The 14,294-nt window shown below is 40.3% G+C and overlaps 1 protein-coding gene across 1 annotated transcript in view; it reads left to right on the plus strand.

Annotated features, from left to right (window-relative positions):
• The first annotated feature begins 1,873 nt into the window (after nt 1–1,873).
• The window catches only part of CABP7 (calcium binding protein 7), a 300,945-nt gene continuing 288,524 nt past the window's right edge, over nt 1,874–14,294 (plus strand). The window contains exon 1 of the mRNA XM_077296989.1: nt 1,874–2,619. Coding sequence (XP_077153104.1) covers nt 2,511–2,619 — 109 coding nt within the window. The 5' untranslated portion in view covers nt 1,874–2,510. The remainder of the gene's footprint in view (nt 2,620–14,294) is intronic.

Genomic DNA, 14,294 nt, shown 5'->3' on the forward strand with positions numbered 1-14,294 from the left:
TAGTTATATATAGGAGACTGTAGTGATATACAGGGGGCTGTAGTTATATATAGGGGGCTGTAGTGATATACAGGGGGCTGTAGTTATATATAGGGGGCTGTAGTGATATACAGGGGGCTGTAGTTATATAGGGGTTGTAGTGATATACAGGGGGCTGTAGTTATATAGGGGTTGTAGTGATATACAGGGGGCTGTATTTATATATAGGGGTTGTAGTGATATACAGGGGGCTGTAGTTATATAGGGGTTGTAGTGATATACAGGTTGCTGTAGTTATATACAGGGGCTGTAGTTATATATACGAGGCTGTAGTTATATACAGGGGGCTGTAGTTATATATAGGGGGCTGTAGTGATAGACAGGGGGCTGTAGTGATAAGACGGGGCTGTAGTGATATACAGGGGGCTGTAGTTATATATAGGGGGCTGTAGTGATATACAGACGGCTGTGCTATATACAGGGGCTGTAGTGATAGACGAGGGCTGTTGTGATATACAGGGGGCTGTAGTGATATATAGAGGGCTGTAGTTATATATACGGGGCTGTAGTGATATACAGGGGGCTGTAGTGATATAGAGGGGGCTGTAGTGATATACAGATGGCTGTAGTGATATACAGGGGGATGTAGCTATATACAGGGGGCTGTAGTGATATATAGGGGGCTTAAGTGATATACAGGGGGCTGTAGTTATATACAGGGGGCTGTAGTTATATATAGGAGACTAGTGATATACAGGGGGCTGTAGTGATACAGGTTTCTGTACTTATATACAGGGGGATGTAGCTATATATGGGGGGCTGTAGTGATACAGGTTGCTATAGTGATATATAGGGGCTGTAGTGATAGACAGGGCTGTAGTTATATATAGGGGGCAGTAGCTATATACAGGGGGCTGTAGTGATATATGGGGGCTGTAGTTATATATAGGGGCTGTAGTGATATACAGGGGGCTGTAGTGATATACAGAGGGCTGTAGTTATATACAGAGGGCTGTAGTGATATACAGGGGGCTGTAGTGATATACAGGGGGCTGTAGTGATATACAGGGGGCTGTAGTGATGTAGATGGGCTGTAGTGATAGACAGGGGGCTGCAGTTATATACAGACGGCTGTAGTGATATATAGGGGGCTTAAGTGACATACAGGGGGCTGCAGTGATATATAGGGGGCTGTAGTTATACAGGTTGCTGTACTTATATACAGGGGGCTGTAGCTATATACAGGGGGCTGTAGTGATATAGGTTGCTGTAGTTATATACAGATGGCTGTAGTTATATATAGAGGGCTGTAGCTATATACAGGGGGCTGTAGTGATATACAGGGGGCTGTAGTTATATACAGGGGGCTGTAGTGATATACAGGGGGCTGTAGTGATAGACAGGGGGCTGTAGTTATATATAGGGGCTGTAGTGATAGACAGGGGCTGTAGTTATATATAGGGGCTGTAGTGATATACAGGGGCTGTAGTTATATACAGAGGGATGTTGTGATATACAGGGGGCTGTAGTGATATATAGGGGGCTGTAGTGATATACAGGGGGCTGTAGTGATATACAGGGGGTCGTAGTGATATAGAGGGGGCTGCAGTGATAAACAGGGGGCTGTAGTTATATACAGACGGCTGTAGTGATATACAGGGGGATGTAGCTATTTACAGGGGGCTGTAGTGATATATAGGGGGCTTAAATGATATATATGGGGCTGTAGTGATATACAGGGGGCTATAGCTATATACAGGGGACAGTAGTTACCTCCATCTAGCCCCTTGTTCTCCTATGTGCACTTTCTATCCCTCCTTCTTCCTACCTCATTCCATCTCCCCTTCTTCCCATTCTGTCTTCCCCTTCTCCCTCCATCCTCAGTCCCCCCTCCTTGTCATTTCTTTCATTCTGGCTTCCTTCTTCCCTCTCTCCTGTTGCCTCTCTCCTTCCCTGCAGTCTCCCAGGCTCCTGATCACACTCTCTTTCCTGCTCTCCTGCCACACTCCTTCTTTTTTTCACTGTCTACATTCTCTTCTTCCATCTGTCTCATCTCCCTTTCTCCGTCTTCATCAGTCACTGTACAGTGCAGAGGTCTCGCATTATTCCTTGCTGTCTACCTGAGTTCTACCGCATGCCGTCTCTACAGGAGTCTCTCTCTGTCATCTCTTCCTCTGACAGCTCTTCATTCACCGCTCTCATAGGATAGCATTCCCTGCCTCTCTTAGCTGTCTCTCCTTGCCATGCTCTCTCTGCTGTCTCCTCATGTGACATGCTGCCACTCTGCTGGCTGTCTCTCCATAAGATATCCCCTCATTCTGTAGCCTGACATTCGTTCAGTACGTGGCGGACCCTCTCAATGTGACAGCCACTGTGTGCCCGCATGCAGCTCACCTGTGACACTCGGCCAGTGGCAGTGCCTGCACTGTGTGTTGGTGATCATCCACTGGTGACAGTCTCTCGGTGACAGTCACTCCGTATGCTGCCCCTGCGAGTCGTGTCTGCCCCCGGGTGTCCCCTCGCCCGCAGAGATGCCTTTTCACCCGGTAACGGCGGCGTTAATGTACAGGGGGGTCTACACTATCCCCGAATTACTGAGAGAGCACTCACCCACCCAGCTCCCCGAAGACGAGATAGAGGGTAAGTACTGCGGGGGGCGATCCTCTGGGTAGCTGAAATGACCCAAACGGGAGGGGGAGGCTTCAACAGGTGAGGTGGGGTGTGATATTGGGGGGAGGCACCTAAAGGTGAAGAGGACACATGTGTATAAGAGTGAAGCCTGGACTAGGGACTCTGCTCATGTATCCAGTCATATATAAATATATACTGTGCTCATGTATGCAGTCACTTACTATATGTATACATATGTATATATATATATATATATATATATATATATATATACTGCGCTCATGTATGCAGTCACTATATATATATATATACTGCGCTCATGTATGCAGTCACTTACTATATGTATATATATATATATATATATATATATATATATACTGCGCTCATGTATGCAGTCACTATATGTATATATATACTGCGCTCATGTATGCAGTCACTTACTATATGTATATATATACTGTGCTCATGTATGCAGTCACTTACTATATGTATACATATGTATATATACCTATATATATATATATATATATAATATATATATATATATATATATATATACTGCGCTCATGTATGCAGTCACTATATATATATATATATATACTGCGCTCATGTATGCAGTCACTTACTATATGTATATATATGTATATATATATATACTGTGTTCATGTATGCAGTCACTTACTATATGTATATATATGTATATATATATATACTGCGCTCATGTATGCAGTCACTTACTATATGTATATATATATATACTGCGCTCATGTATGCAGTCACTATATATATATATATACTGCGCTCATGTATGCAGTCACTATATATATATATATATACTGCGCTCATGTATGCAGTCACTTACTATATGTATATATATATATACTGTGCTCATGTATGCAGTCACTTACTATATGTATATATATGTATATATATATATACTGTGTTCATGTATGCAGTCACTTACTATATGTATATATATGTATATATATATATATACTGCGCTCATGTATGCAGTCACTTACTATATGTATATATATATATACTGCGCTCATGTATGCAGTCACTATATATATATATATACTGCGCTCATGTATGCAGTCACTATATATATATATATATATACTGCGCTCATGTATGCAGTCACTTACTATATGTATATATATATATATACTGTGCTCATGTATGCAGTCACTTACTATATGTATATATATATGTATGTATATATATATATATACTGCGCTCATGTATGCAGTCACTTACTATATGTATATATATACTGCACTCATGTATGCAGTCACTTACTATATGTATATATATACTATGCTCATATATGCAGTCACTTGCTATATATATATATATACTGTGCTCATGTATGCAGTCACTTACTATATGTATCTATATATATATACTGTGCTCATGTATGCCGTCACTTACTATATGCATATATACTGTGCTCATGTATGCAGTCACTTACTATATGTATATATATATATACTGTGCTCATGTACGCAGTCACTTACTATATGTGTATATATATATTGTGCTCATGTACGCAGTCACTTACTATATGTATATATATATACTGTGCTCATGTGCGCAGTCACTTACTATATGTATATATATATATACTGTGCTCATGTGCACAGTCACTTACTATATGTATATATATATATACTGTGCTCATGTACACAGTCACTTTATATGTATATATATACTGTGCTCATGTATGCAGTCACTTACTATAAGTATATATACTGTGCTCATGTACGCAGTCACTTATTATATGTGTATATATATATACATACTGTGCTCATGTACGCAGTCACTTACTATATGTATATATATATACTGTGCTCATGTGCGCAGTCACTTACTATATGTATATATACTGAGCTCATGTATACAGTCACTTACTATATGTATATACAGTATATACTGTGCTCATGTATGCAGTCACTTACTATATGTATCTATATATATATGCTGTGCTCATGCATGCAGTCACTTACTATATATACTGTGCTCATGTATGCAGTCACTTAATATAGGTGTATATATACTGTGCTCATGTATGCAGTCACTATATGTATATGTACAGTTTATATATATATACTGTGCTCATTTGTGCAGTCACTTACTATATATACTGTACAGTATATATATTGTTCTCATATATGCAGTCACTTACTATATGTATATACACTCACCGGCCACTTTATTAGGTACACCTGTCCAACTTCTTGTTAACATTTAATTTCTAATCAGCCAATCACATGGCGGCAACTCAGTGCATTTAGGCATGTAGACATGGTCAAGACAATCTCCTGCAGTTCAAACCGAGCATCAGTATGGGGAAGAAAGGTGATTTGAGTGCCTTTGAACGTGGCATGGTTGTTGGTGCCAGAAGGGCTGGTCTGAGTATTTCAGAAACTGCTGATCTACTGGGATTTTCACGCACAACCATCTCTAGGGTTTACAGAGAATGGTCCGAAAAAGAAAAAAAATCCAGAGAGCGGCAGTTCTGTGGGCGGAAATGCCTTGTTGATGCCAGAGGTCAGAGGAGAATGGGCAGACTGGTTCGAGCTGATAGAAAGGCAACAGTGACTCAAATCGCCACCCGTTACAACCAAGGTAGGCCTAAGAGCATCTCTGAACGCACAGTGCGTCGAACTTTGAGGCAGATGGGCTACAGCAGCAGAAGACCACACCGGGTACCACTCCTTTCAGCTAAGAACAGGAAACTGAGGCTACAATTTGTACAAGCTCATCGAAATTGGACAGTAGAAGATTGGAAAAACGTTGCTTGGTCTGATGAGTCTCGATTTCTGCTGCGACATTCGGATGGTAGGGTCAGAATTTGGCATAAACAACATGAAAGCATGGATCCATCCTGCCTTGTATGGAGCATCTTTGGGATGTGCAGCCGACAAATCTGCGGCAACTGTGTGATGCCATCATGTCAATATGGACCAAAATCTCTGAGGAATGCTTCCAGCACCTTGTTGAATCTATGCCACGAAGAATTGAGGCAGTTCTGAAGGCAAAAGGGGGTCCAACCCGTTACTAGCATGGTGTACCTAATAAAGTGGCCGGTGAGTGTATACTGTGCTCATATATGCAGTCACCTACTATATGTACTTATATATTGTGCTGATCTATGCAGTCCCTTACTATATGTATATATACACTGTGCTCATGTATGCAGTCACTTACTATATATATATAATGTGCTCATCTATGCAGTCACTTATATGTATGTATATATGTATATATATATACAGTATACTGTGCTCATGTATGCAGTCACTTACTATATGTGTATATATACAGTGCTTATATAGTCACCTACTATATATATAAATATATATATATATATACTGTGCTCATGCATGTACTCACGTACTAAATATATATATATATATATATATATATCTATATATATATATATATATATATATATATATATATATATACAGTGGGTGCAGAAAGTACTCAGACCCCGTTAAATTTTTCACTCTTTGTTTCTTTGCAGCGATTTGGTAAATTCAAGAAAGTTCTTTTTTTTCATTAATGTGCTCTGCACCCCATCTTGACTGAAAACCCCCCAGAAAGGTAGAAATTTTTGCAAATTTAATAGAAAAGAAAAACTGAAATATCACATGGTTATAAGTATTCAAACCCTTTGCTCAGGCACTCATATTTAAGTCATATGCTGTCCATTTCCTTGTGATCCTCCTGGAGCAGGTTCTACTCCTTCATTGGAGGCCAGCTGTGTTTAATTAAACTGATAGGACTTGATTTGGAAAGGCACACACCTGTCTATATAAGACCTCATAGCTCACTGTGTATGTCAGATCAAATGAGAGTCAAGAGGTCAAAGGAACTGGCCATGGAGCTCAGAGACAGAATTGTGGCAAGGCACAAATCTGGCCAAGGTTACAACAGAATTTCTGCAGTACTCAAGGTTCCTAAGAGCACAGTGGCCTCCATAATCCTTAAATGGAAGAAGTTTGGGACCAGCCAAACTGAGCAATTGTGGGAGGTGAAAGAGGTAAAGAAGAACCCCAAGATCACTGTGGCTGAGCTCCAGAGATGCAGTAGAGAGATGGGAGAAAGTTCCACAAAGTCAACTATCACTGTAGCCTTCCACCAGTCAGGCCTTTATGGCAGAGTGGCCCGACGGAAGCCTCTCCTCAGTGCAAGACATATGAAAGCCCACATAGAGTTTGCTAAAAAACACGTGAAGGAATCCCAGATTATGAGAAATAAGATTCTCTGATCTGATGAGATAAAGATAGACCTTTTTGGTGATAATTTAAGCGGTGTGTGTGGAGAAATCCAGGCACTGCTCATCACCTGCCCAATACAATCCCAACAATGAAACATGGTGGTGGCTGCATCATACTATGGGGGTGTTTTTCAGCTGCAGGGACAGGATGACTTGTTGTCATTGAAGGAAACATGAATGTGGCCAAGTACAGAGATATCCTGGATGAAAACCTCTTCCAGAGTGCTCTGGACTTCAGACTTGGCCGAAGATTCACCTTCCAACAAGACAATGCCCTAAGCACACAGCTAAAATAACCAAGGAGTGGCTTCAGAACAACTCTGTGACTATTCTTGACTCACCCAGCCAGAGCCTTGACCTAAACCCAATTGAGCATCTCTGGAGAGACCTGAAAATGGCTGTCCACCAATGATCACCATCCAACCTGACGGAACTGGAGAGGATCTGCAAGGAAGAATGGCAGAGGATCCCCAAATCCAGGTGTGAAAACTTGTTGCATCATTCCCAAGAAGACTAATGGCTGTACTCAAAAGGTGCTTCTAGTCAATACTGATCAAATGGTCTGAATACTTATGACCATGTGATATTTCAGTTTTTCTTTTTTAATAAATTTGCAAAAATTACTACATTTCTGGGTTTTTTTTCAGTCGAGATGGGGTGCAGAGTGTACATTAATGAGAAAAAAATTAACTTTTTTTTAATTTAACAAATGGCTGCAATGAAACACAGAGTGAAAAATTTAAAGGGGTCTGAATACGTTCCATACCCACTATATATATATATATATATATATATATATATATATATATATATATATATATATATATACTGTGCTAATGTATGTAGTCACTTACTATATATGTGTATATACTGTGCTTATACAGTCACCTACTATACAGTCATGGCCAAAAGTATTCACACCCCTGCAATTCTGTCAGATAATACTCAGTTTCTTCCTGAAAATGTTTGCAAACACAAATTCTTTGGTATTATTATCTTCATTTAATTTGTCTTAAATGAAAAAACACAAAAAGAATTGTTCTAAAGCCAAATTGGATATAATTCCACACCAAACATAAAAAAGGGGGTGGACAAAAGTATTGGCACTGTTCGAAAAATCATGTGATGCTTCTCTAATTTGTGTAATTAACAGCACCTGTAACTTACCTGTGGCACCTAACAGGTGTTGGCAATAACTAAATCACGCTTGCAGCCAGTTGACATGGATTAAAGTTGACTCAGCCTCTGTCCTGTGTCCTTGTGTGTACCACATTGAGCATGGAGAAAAGAAAGAAGACCAAAGAACTGTTTGAGGACTTGAGAAACCAAATTGTGAGGAAGCATGAGCAATCTCAAGGCTACAAGTCCATCTCCAAAGACCTGAATGTTCCTGGGTTTACTATGCGCAGTGTCATCAAGAAGTTTAAAGCCCATGGCACTGTGGCTAACTTCCCAAGATGTGGACGGAAAAGAAAAATTGACAAGAGATTTCAACACAAGATTGTGCGGATGTTGGATAAAGAACCTCGACTAACATCCAAACAGTGTCAACCCTTACTATCCGTCGGCGTCTGAATGAAAAGGGACTGCATGGTAGGAGACCCAGGAAGACCCCACTTCTTACCCCGAGACATAAAAAAGCCAGGGTGGAGTTTGCCAAAATTTACCTGAAAAAGCCTAAAACGTTTTGGAAGAATGTTCTCTGGTCAGATGAGACAAAAGTAGAGCTTTTTGGGCAAAGGCATCAACATAGAGTTTACAGGAGAAAAAAAGGCATTCAAAGAAAAGAACACGGTCCCTACAGTCAAACATGGCGGAGGTTCCCTGATGTTTTGGGTTGGCTTTGCTGCCTTTGGCACTGGACTGCTTGACCGTGTGCATGGCATTATGAAGTCTGAAGACTACCAACAAATTTTGCAGCATAATGTAGGGCCCAGTGTGAGAAAGCTGGGTCTCCCTCAGAGGTCATGGGTCTTCCAGCAGGACAATGACCCAAAACACACTTCAAAAAGCACTAGAAAATGGTTTGAGAGAAAGCACTGGAGACTTCTAAGGTGGCCAGCAATGAGTCCAGACCTGAATCCCATAGAACACCTGTGGAGAGATCTAAAAATGGCAGTTTGGAGAAGGCACCCTTCAAATATCAGGAACCTGGAGCAGTTTGCCAAAGAAGAATGGTCTAAAATTCCAGCAGAGCATTGTAAGAAACTCATTGATGGTTACCAGAAGCGGTTGGTCGCAGTTATTTTGGCTAAAGGTTGTGCAACCAAGTATTAGGCTGAGGGTGCCAATACTTTTGTCTGGCCCATTTTTGGAGTTTTGTGTGAAATGATCAATTTTTTGCTTTTTGCTTCATTCTCTTTTGTGTTTTTTCATTTAAGACAAATTAAATGATGATAATAACAAAGAATTTGTGTTTGCAATCATTTTCAGGAAGAAACTGAGTATTATCTGACAGAATTGCAGGGGTGTGAATACTTTTTGCCATTACTGTATGTATATATATACTGTGCTCATGCATGTAGTCACTTACTAAACTGTATGTGTAACGCTAATGCTGGTGCCATTGCATGATTCCCCTTCCCCTCCATACAGGTACTTCAGCATACTCACTGCCCTGGCTATGTGGCGTGCTCCCTGCTTCTTGTGTCTGCACCTCTCGGCAGCGCGACTAGTGTGCACACATGTTCCCCTGCTCTTAAAGGAGCAATGCGCACATGGTCTAATGCCCCCAGCCAAGCCTTGAAGGCATATTTGTATAAAAGGCACCTTCCCCATTAGGGAGGTGCCTGAGCAACCCTTATAAATTCCTAGTAGTTGGTAGTGTGTGTAACTGTATGTTGCCAGGTCATCCCATGTCCTAGTATCATGAAGTTAGTACCCGAACCCTTAGAACTTGTGAGGCCAGGTCCTGAACCCAAACCTCTGTTCCTTGTGTGGCCAGTGCCTGAGCCCAAACCCCTGGTCCTTATGCAGCCAGTGCTTGAACCTGCACCCCTGGTCTGTGTGGCCAGTGCATCAGTTTCCAAGAGCCGTGTCTGAACGTGTACTCAGTGTATCCAGACTGTTATAGCTGTCTTTGAATCTGGTCCTGTCTGTGACTCCATGTCAGTATTCATCCAGCCCGAGCAGTAGTCTGAACGGAGTCCGAGTCCATGTGGGACCCTTGGGATCACCAGCTGCAATACAGGGGACTACCTAGGAGTGGTACCTGAGGGCTACCTGCAGCTCAAGCTTGACTCCTCCATCAGGAGCTAGAGTGAACACCAGGTAGCCGCTTAGCTATACTCCACCTAGGTAAGCCTGGACCCGTGGCACAGTGGGTTCACCAACCATGTGCGCCACCTGTGTGGGTGACAATATGTATATATGTATATTGTCCTCATGTATGTAGTCGCTTACTATATGTATATATACTGTGCTCCTGTATGTAGTCACTATATGTGTGTATATATATACTGTGCATGAGTAGTTACTTTGCTCATTTATGTAGTCACTTATTATATGTGTATATATATATTGTACTATACTACTATATGTATATAAATACTGTACCAATGTATGTAGTCACTGTAGTCATTATACATGTTTACACACACACACACACATATATATATATATTTCTTAAACTGTACACGTTACTATGAGCACATGGATTGCAGAGATTAATCTTCCTCCCTCGTTCACTAGGTGATCGCTGGGATGTCAGCATCAGGAGTATGCCAGTATCAGTGGGGTTGGGGTTTCCTCATTCTGTAAAATTGATGATGGTTGTAATATGGCAGACAGAATATCTGGAATGTAGAGAGGCAGTTTCCTTATGTCTTTCCTGGATTCCATTCATTGACTTGTCCAGTGAGGGTGATGATGTATTGAGTGAACGGTAATTGGAGTAAATCAGGTGTCATAGTGTGCTGTTAGCAGGGACGGTTGCCAGTACGGTGTGTGAGAATGCCATAAAAGAAGACTGGCCGCAGATAGGAATTGCTATGTCTATACTGAATATGCAAGTGGTACGATCACAAACTCAGTGTGCTTTTTAGTTTATTCTGTATTATTGGTGCCATTTGGCGCTTCCCGTTTTTTATTTATTATAATCGGCTTAATTAATTAATTACTTAAAAAATATATTCTCTCAACCTTCCCTTTCTTAAAGATAATGCTTGCACTCAGTTACTCTGAATGTTCTGCAAAAAGACATATGAAAAGACTGGCACAGATTATTGGCATCTTTTTCACTGGAAAATAGCTTACTGGAGTGTTGTGATAAGGTCATCTATGAGTCAATCTGTTGCAATCTGTATGCCATCGTTTCATTAATTAATTTATTTGTTTATTTTTATTAACAATTTCATGGTAATAGTAGTCTAATTATATGTAAGTTGAACTTTGGAAATTGATTAATCAGGAGAGTCCATATTTGTCCCTTCTTCATTTGACCTTTCCCTATGCAGCAAATGAATGTGTGCACACATGGGCCTTTTCCATCAAATGCACATCTCCATATTGACATTGTAACTAAAGATGTGAGCACAAGAAAAGCTGAACAATCCTATACAGGTTCGATCTCAGGGACTAACAGGTTTGTAGATGGTATAATTGTCTTGTATACCTGACAATTGAAGAAATACTTGTAAATCTGCAATGGTAACGGCAGTTGAGGGTCTCCGGCCCTTTGTAAGAAAAAAAAAATTGATTGAAAAAGTCTATGTATGTTTTAATCTATAGAACCTTATTTGTCACCTTGGCAAAACAAAACTATTAAGAATTACAGAATATGTGCTCCTTTTGAAAGGATATGAGTTTGTATATATTCAACTTTTTGATCTTTCTTATGTATGTTTTTATGCCTTCAGTGTGCAGTGAACGTATTCCCTTGTTACCGAATGTCAATATTGGATTGCTAAAAATGAAGTATACGAGCAGCAGTATTTACATTCTGTTTAGAAGAAACTCTGGTAACTTTCATGGCCCATCTGACATTGTATTTAGATCTTGATGATGGGGTAGGGTTGATGGATTTATGACACTTGAGTGCAAAAGGTTCTTATCTAAAATGCACCAATGAGCATTGGAGACAGGGGAAATCATTCAGATGACTCATAATTTAAGTGCGAAAAGATGCATTGCAACAATTTCTAAAGTTTCTCATTTCTAGTCTGGATTTATGTCACTTGACAATGTTCCTTGCTTTAATATTTAGATCATGCGCTATTCAGACAGCATCTCATTTATTTGTGTCCTTCTAATACAATGTCTGAGTGCAACGTGAGTATTACTTACTGCAGTACTGCTTCCTCAGAGTACAAACTAACAATAGTCGGGGATGGCAGGAGGAATTTCTTTGGTTGACTTCTACTAATCTTTACTTTCTCATGTGCACTGAAATTATTCCGTTGGCCGTTCCGTCACTATGATGAATTGTAGATGAAGATGGATGTGTTGCGTGGATAAATAATTTATAGAACATGTATTCCTTCAAAATATTGTTTAGCACTTCACGATGATAACATATATTTGGGAACTGGAATTAAAAGCATAATGAAGGTCCCCTTTGTCCTATGACTTCAGAGAGCGTGAAGAACTTATAAATCTTCAGATGTAGACCTTCAAAACTCTCTTGAAATTTACATCTGTTTTACCATGAAAAAGCTGAACGACAACATGGATGAAAATATCATTTACCACAGAATCCAAATCACAGTCTGTAATGAATGTTAAAAAGACAAGTGTTGTTCTTTCCTCTCTACTGAATTGGAACTGGCTCAGTATCTGGGTCACAGCAGCATAGCCATGAATATGATTTTGAGCAAATGCAATAAATTGTATCATGACCGCTAGGTAACAAACTTACCACAAAGTAAACAAGCCAGGGGTGGAAATATCATTGGTGCCACCTGTGCAGCCACACAGGGGCCCAAGAGGTAAGGGGGCCCATTTCCATCTGCAAAGCAGGTGTAATTGTGATTTATGATGAGCCATTGGACTGCGAAGTGCCCATGTATTGTTCATGTACAGGAGTCCTCTTCTGTCTGTGTTCACCAGTGAACCAGACTTAACTATAGTCATGGCTGAAAGAGTTGGCACCATTGATATTGTCCCTGAAAATGAAGCATTTCTCCCAGAAAATTATTGCAATTACACATGTTTTGTTATATACATATTTATTTCCCTTATGTGTATTGGAAAAAAAAAGGCAAACTGGACATAATTTCACACAAAACCCCAAAATGGGTGGGCAAAATTGTTGGCACCTTTCCAAAAATGATTGATAAGCAACGTTGTTTGAAACATGTGATGCTAGCTTAAACTCACCTGTGGCAAGTAACAGGTGTGGGCAACATTAAAATCACACCTGAAACCTGAAGCAAGAAGTTGACTCAGTCTTTGCATTGTGTGTCTTTATGTACCACACCGAGCATGGAGAACAGAAAGAAGAGAAGAGAACTGTCTAAGGTCTTGAGAACCAAAAATGTTCAACAATATCAACAATTTCAAGGTTATAAGTCCATCTCCAGAGATCTGGATGTTCCTTTGTCCTCGGTGCGAAACATAATCAAGAAGTTTACAACCCATGGCACTGTAGCTAATCTCCCTTGACGCAGATGGCAGAAAAAAATTGATGAAAGGTTGCAACGCAGGATAGTTGTAAAGAAAATCAAGCTATCCTGCAGGGTCAGGGTGCATTAGTGTATGGCAGGAAACCCAGGAGGACCCCATTGTTGACAAAGAGAGTTAAAAAATCTAGACTGCAGTTTGCCAAAATGTATGTGAGGAAGTCAAAATCCTTCTGGGAAAGCATCTTGTGGACAGAAGAGACCAAGATAGAGCTTTTTGGTGAAGCACATCATTCTTCCAAAAATGAAATGAGGCCTAGAAAGAAAAGTACACAGTATCTACTGTCAAATATGATGGAGGTTCAAAGATGTTTTGGGGTTATTTTGCTGCCTTTGACACTTGGTGCCATAACTGTGTGCAAGCCATCATGAAAGCTGAAGATTATGAAAGGACTTTGGGTCACAATGTAGTGCCCAGTGTGGGAAAGCTGAGTTTGTGTCCTAGGTCATGGTCTTCCAGCAGGACAATGACTGCAAACATACTTCAAGGAGCATCCAGAAATGGATTGAAAGAAAGCGCTGAAGAATTCTGGAGTGGCCTGCAATGGGTCAGGATCTAAATCCCATTGAACACCTGTGGAGAGATCTTAAAATTGCTGTTAGAAGTAGAAGTTGCTGTTGGTAGAAGCCTTCAAATTTGAGAGCCCTGAAACAATTTGCAAATGAAGAATGGCCCAAAATTCCAGTCGAGCGATGTAAGAAGCTTATTGATAGTTATAGGAAGCAATTGATTGCAGTTATTTATTCCAAAGGGTGTGCAACCAAATATTAAGTTGAGG

The sequence above is a fragment of the Ranitomeya variabilis genome, chromosome 1, assembly GCF_051348905.1.
Source record: "Ranitomeya variabilis isolate aRanVar5 chromosome 1, aRanVar5.hap1, whole genome shotgun sequence".
Lineage (NCBI taxonomy): Eukaryota > Metazoa > Chordata > Amphibia > Anura > Dendrobatidae > Ranitomeya > Ranitomeya variabilis.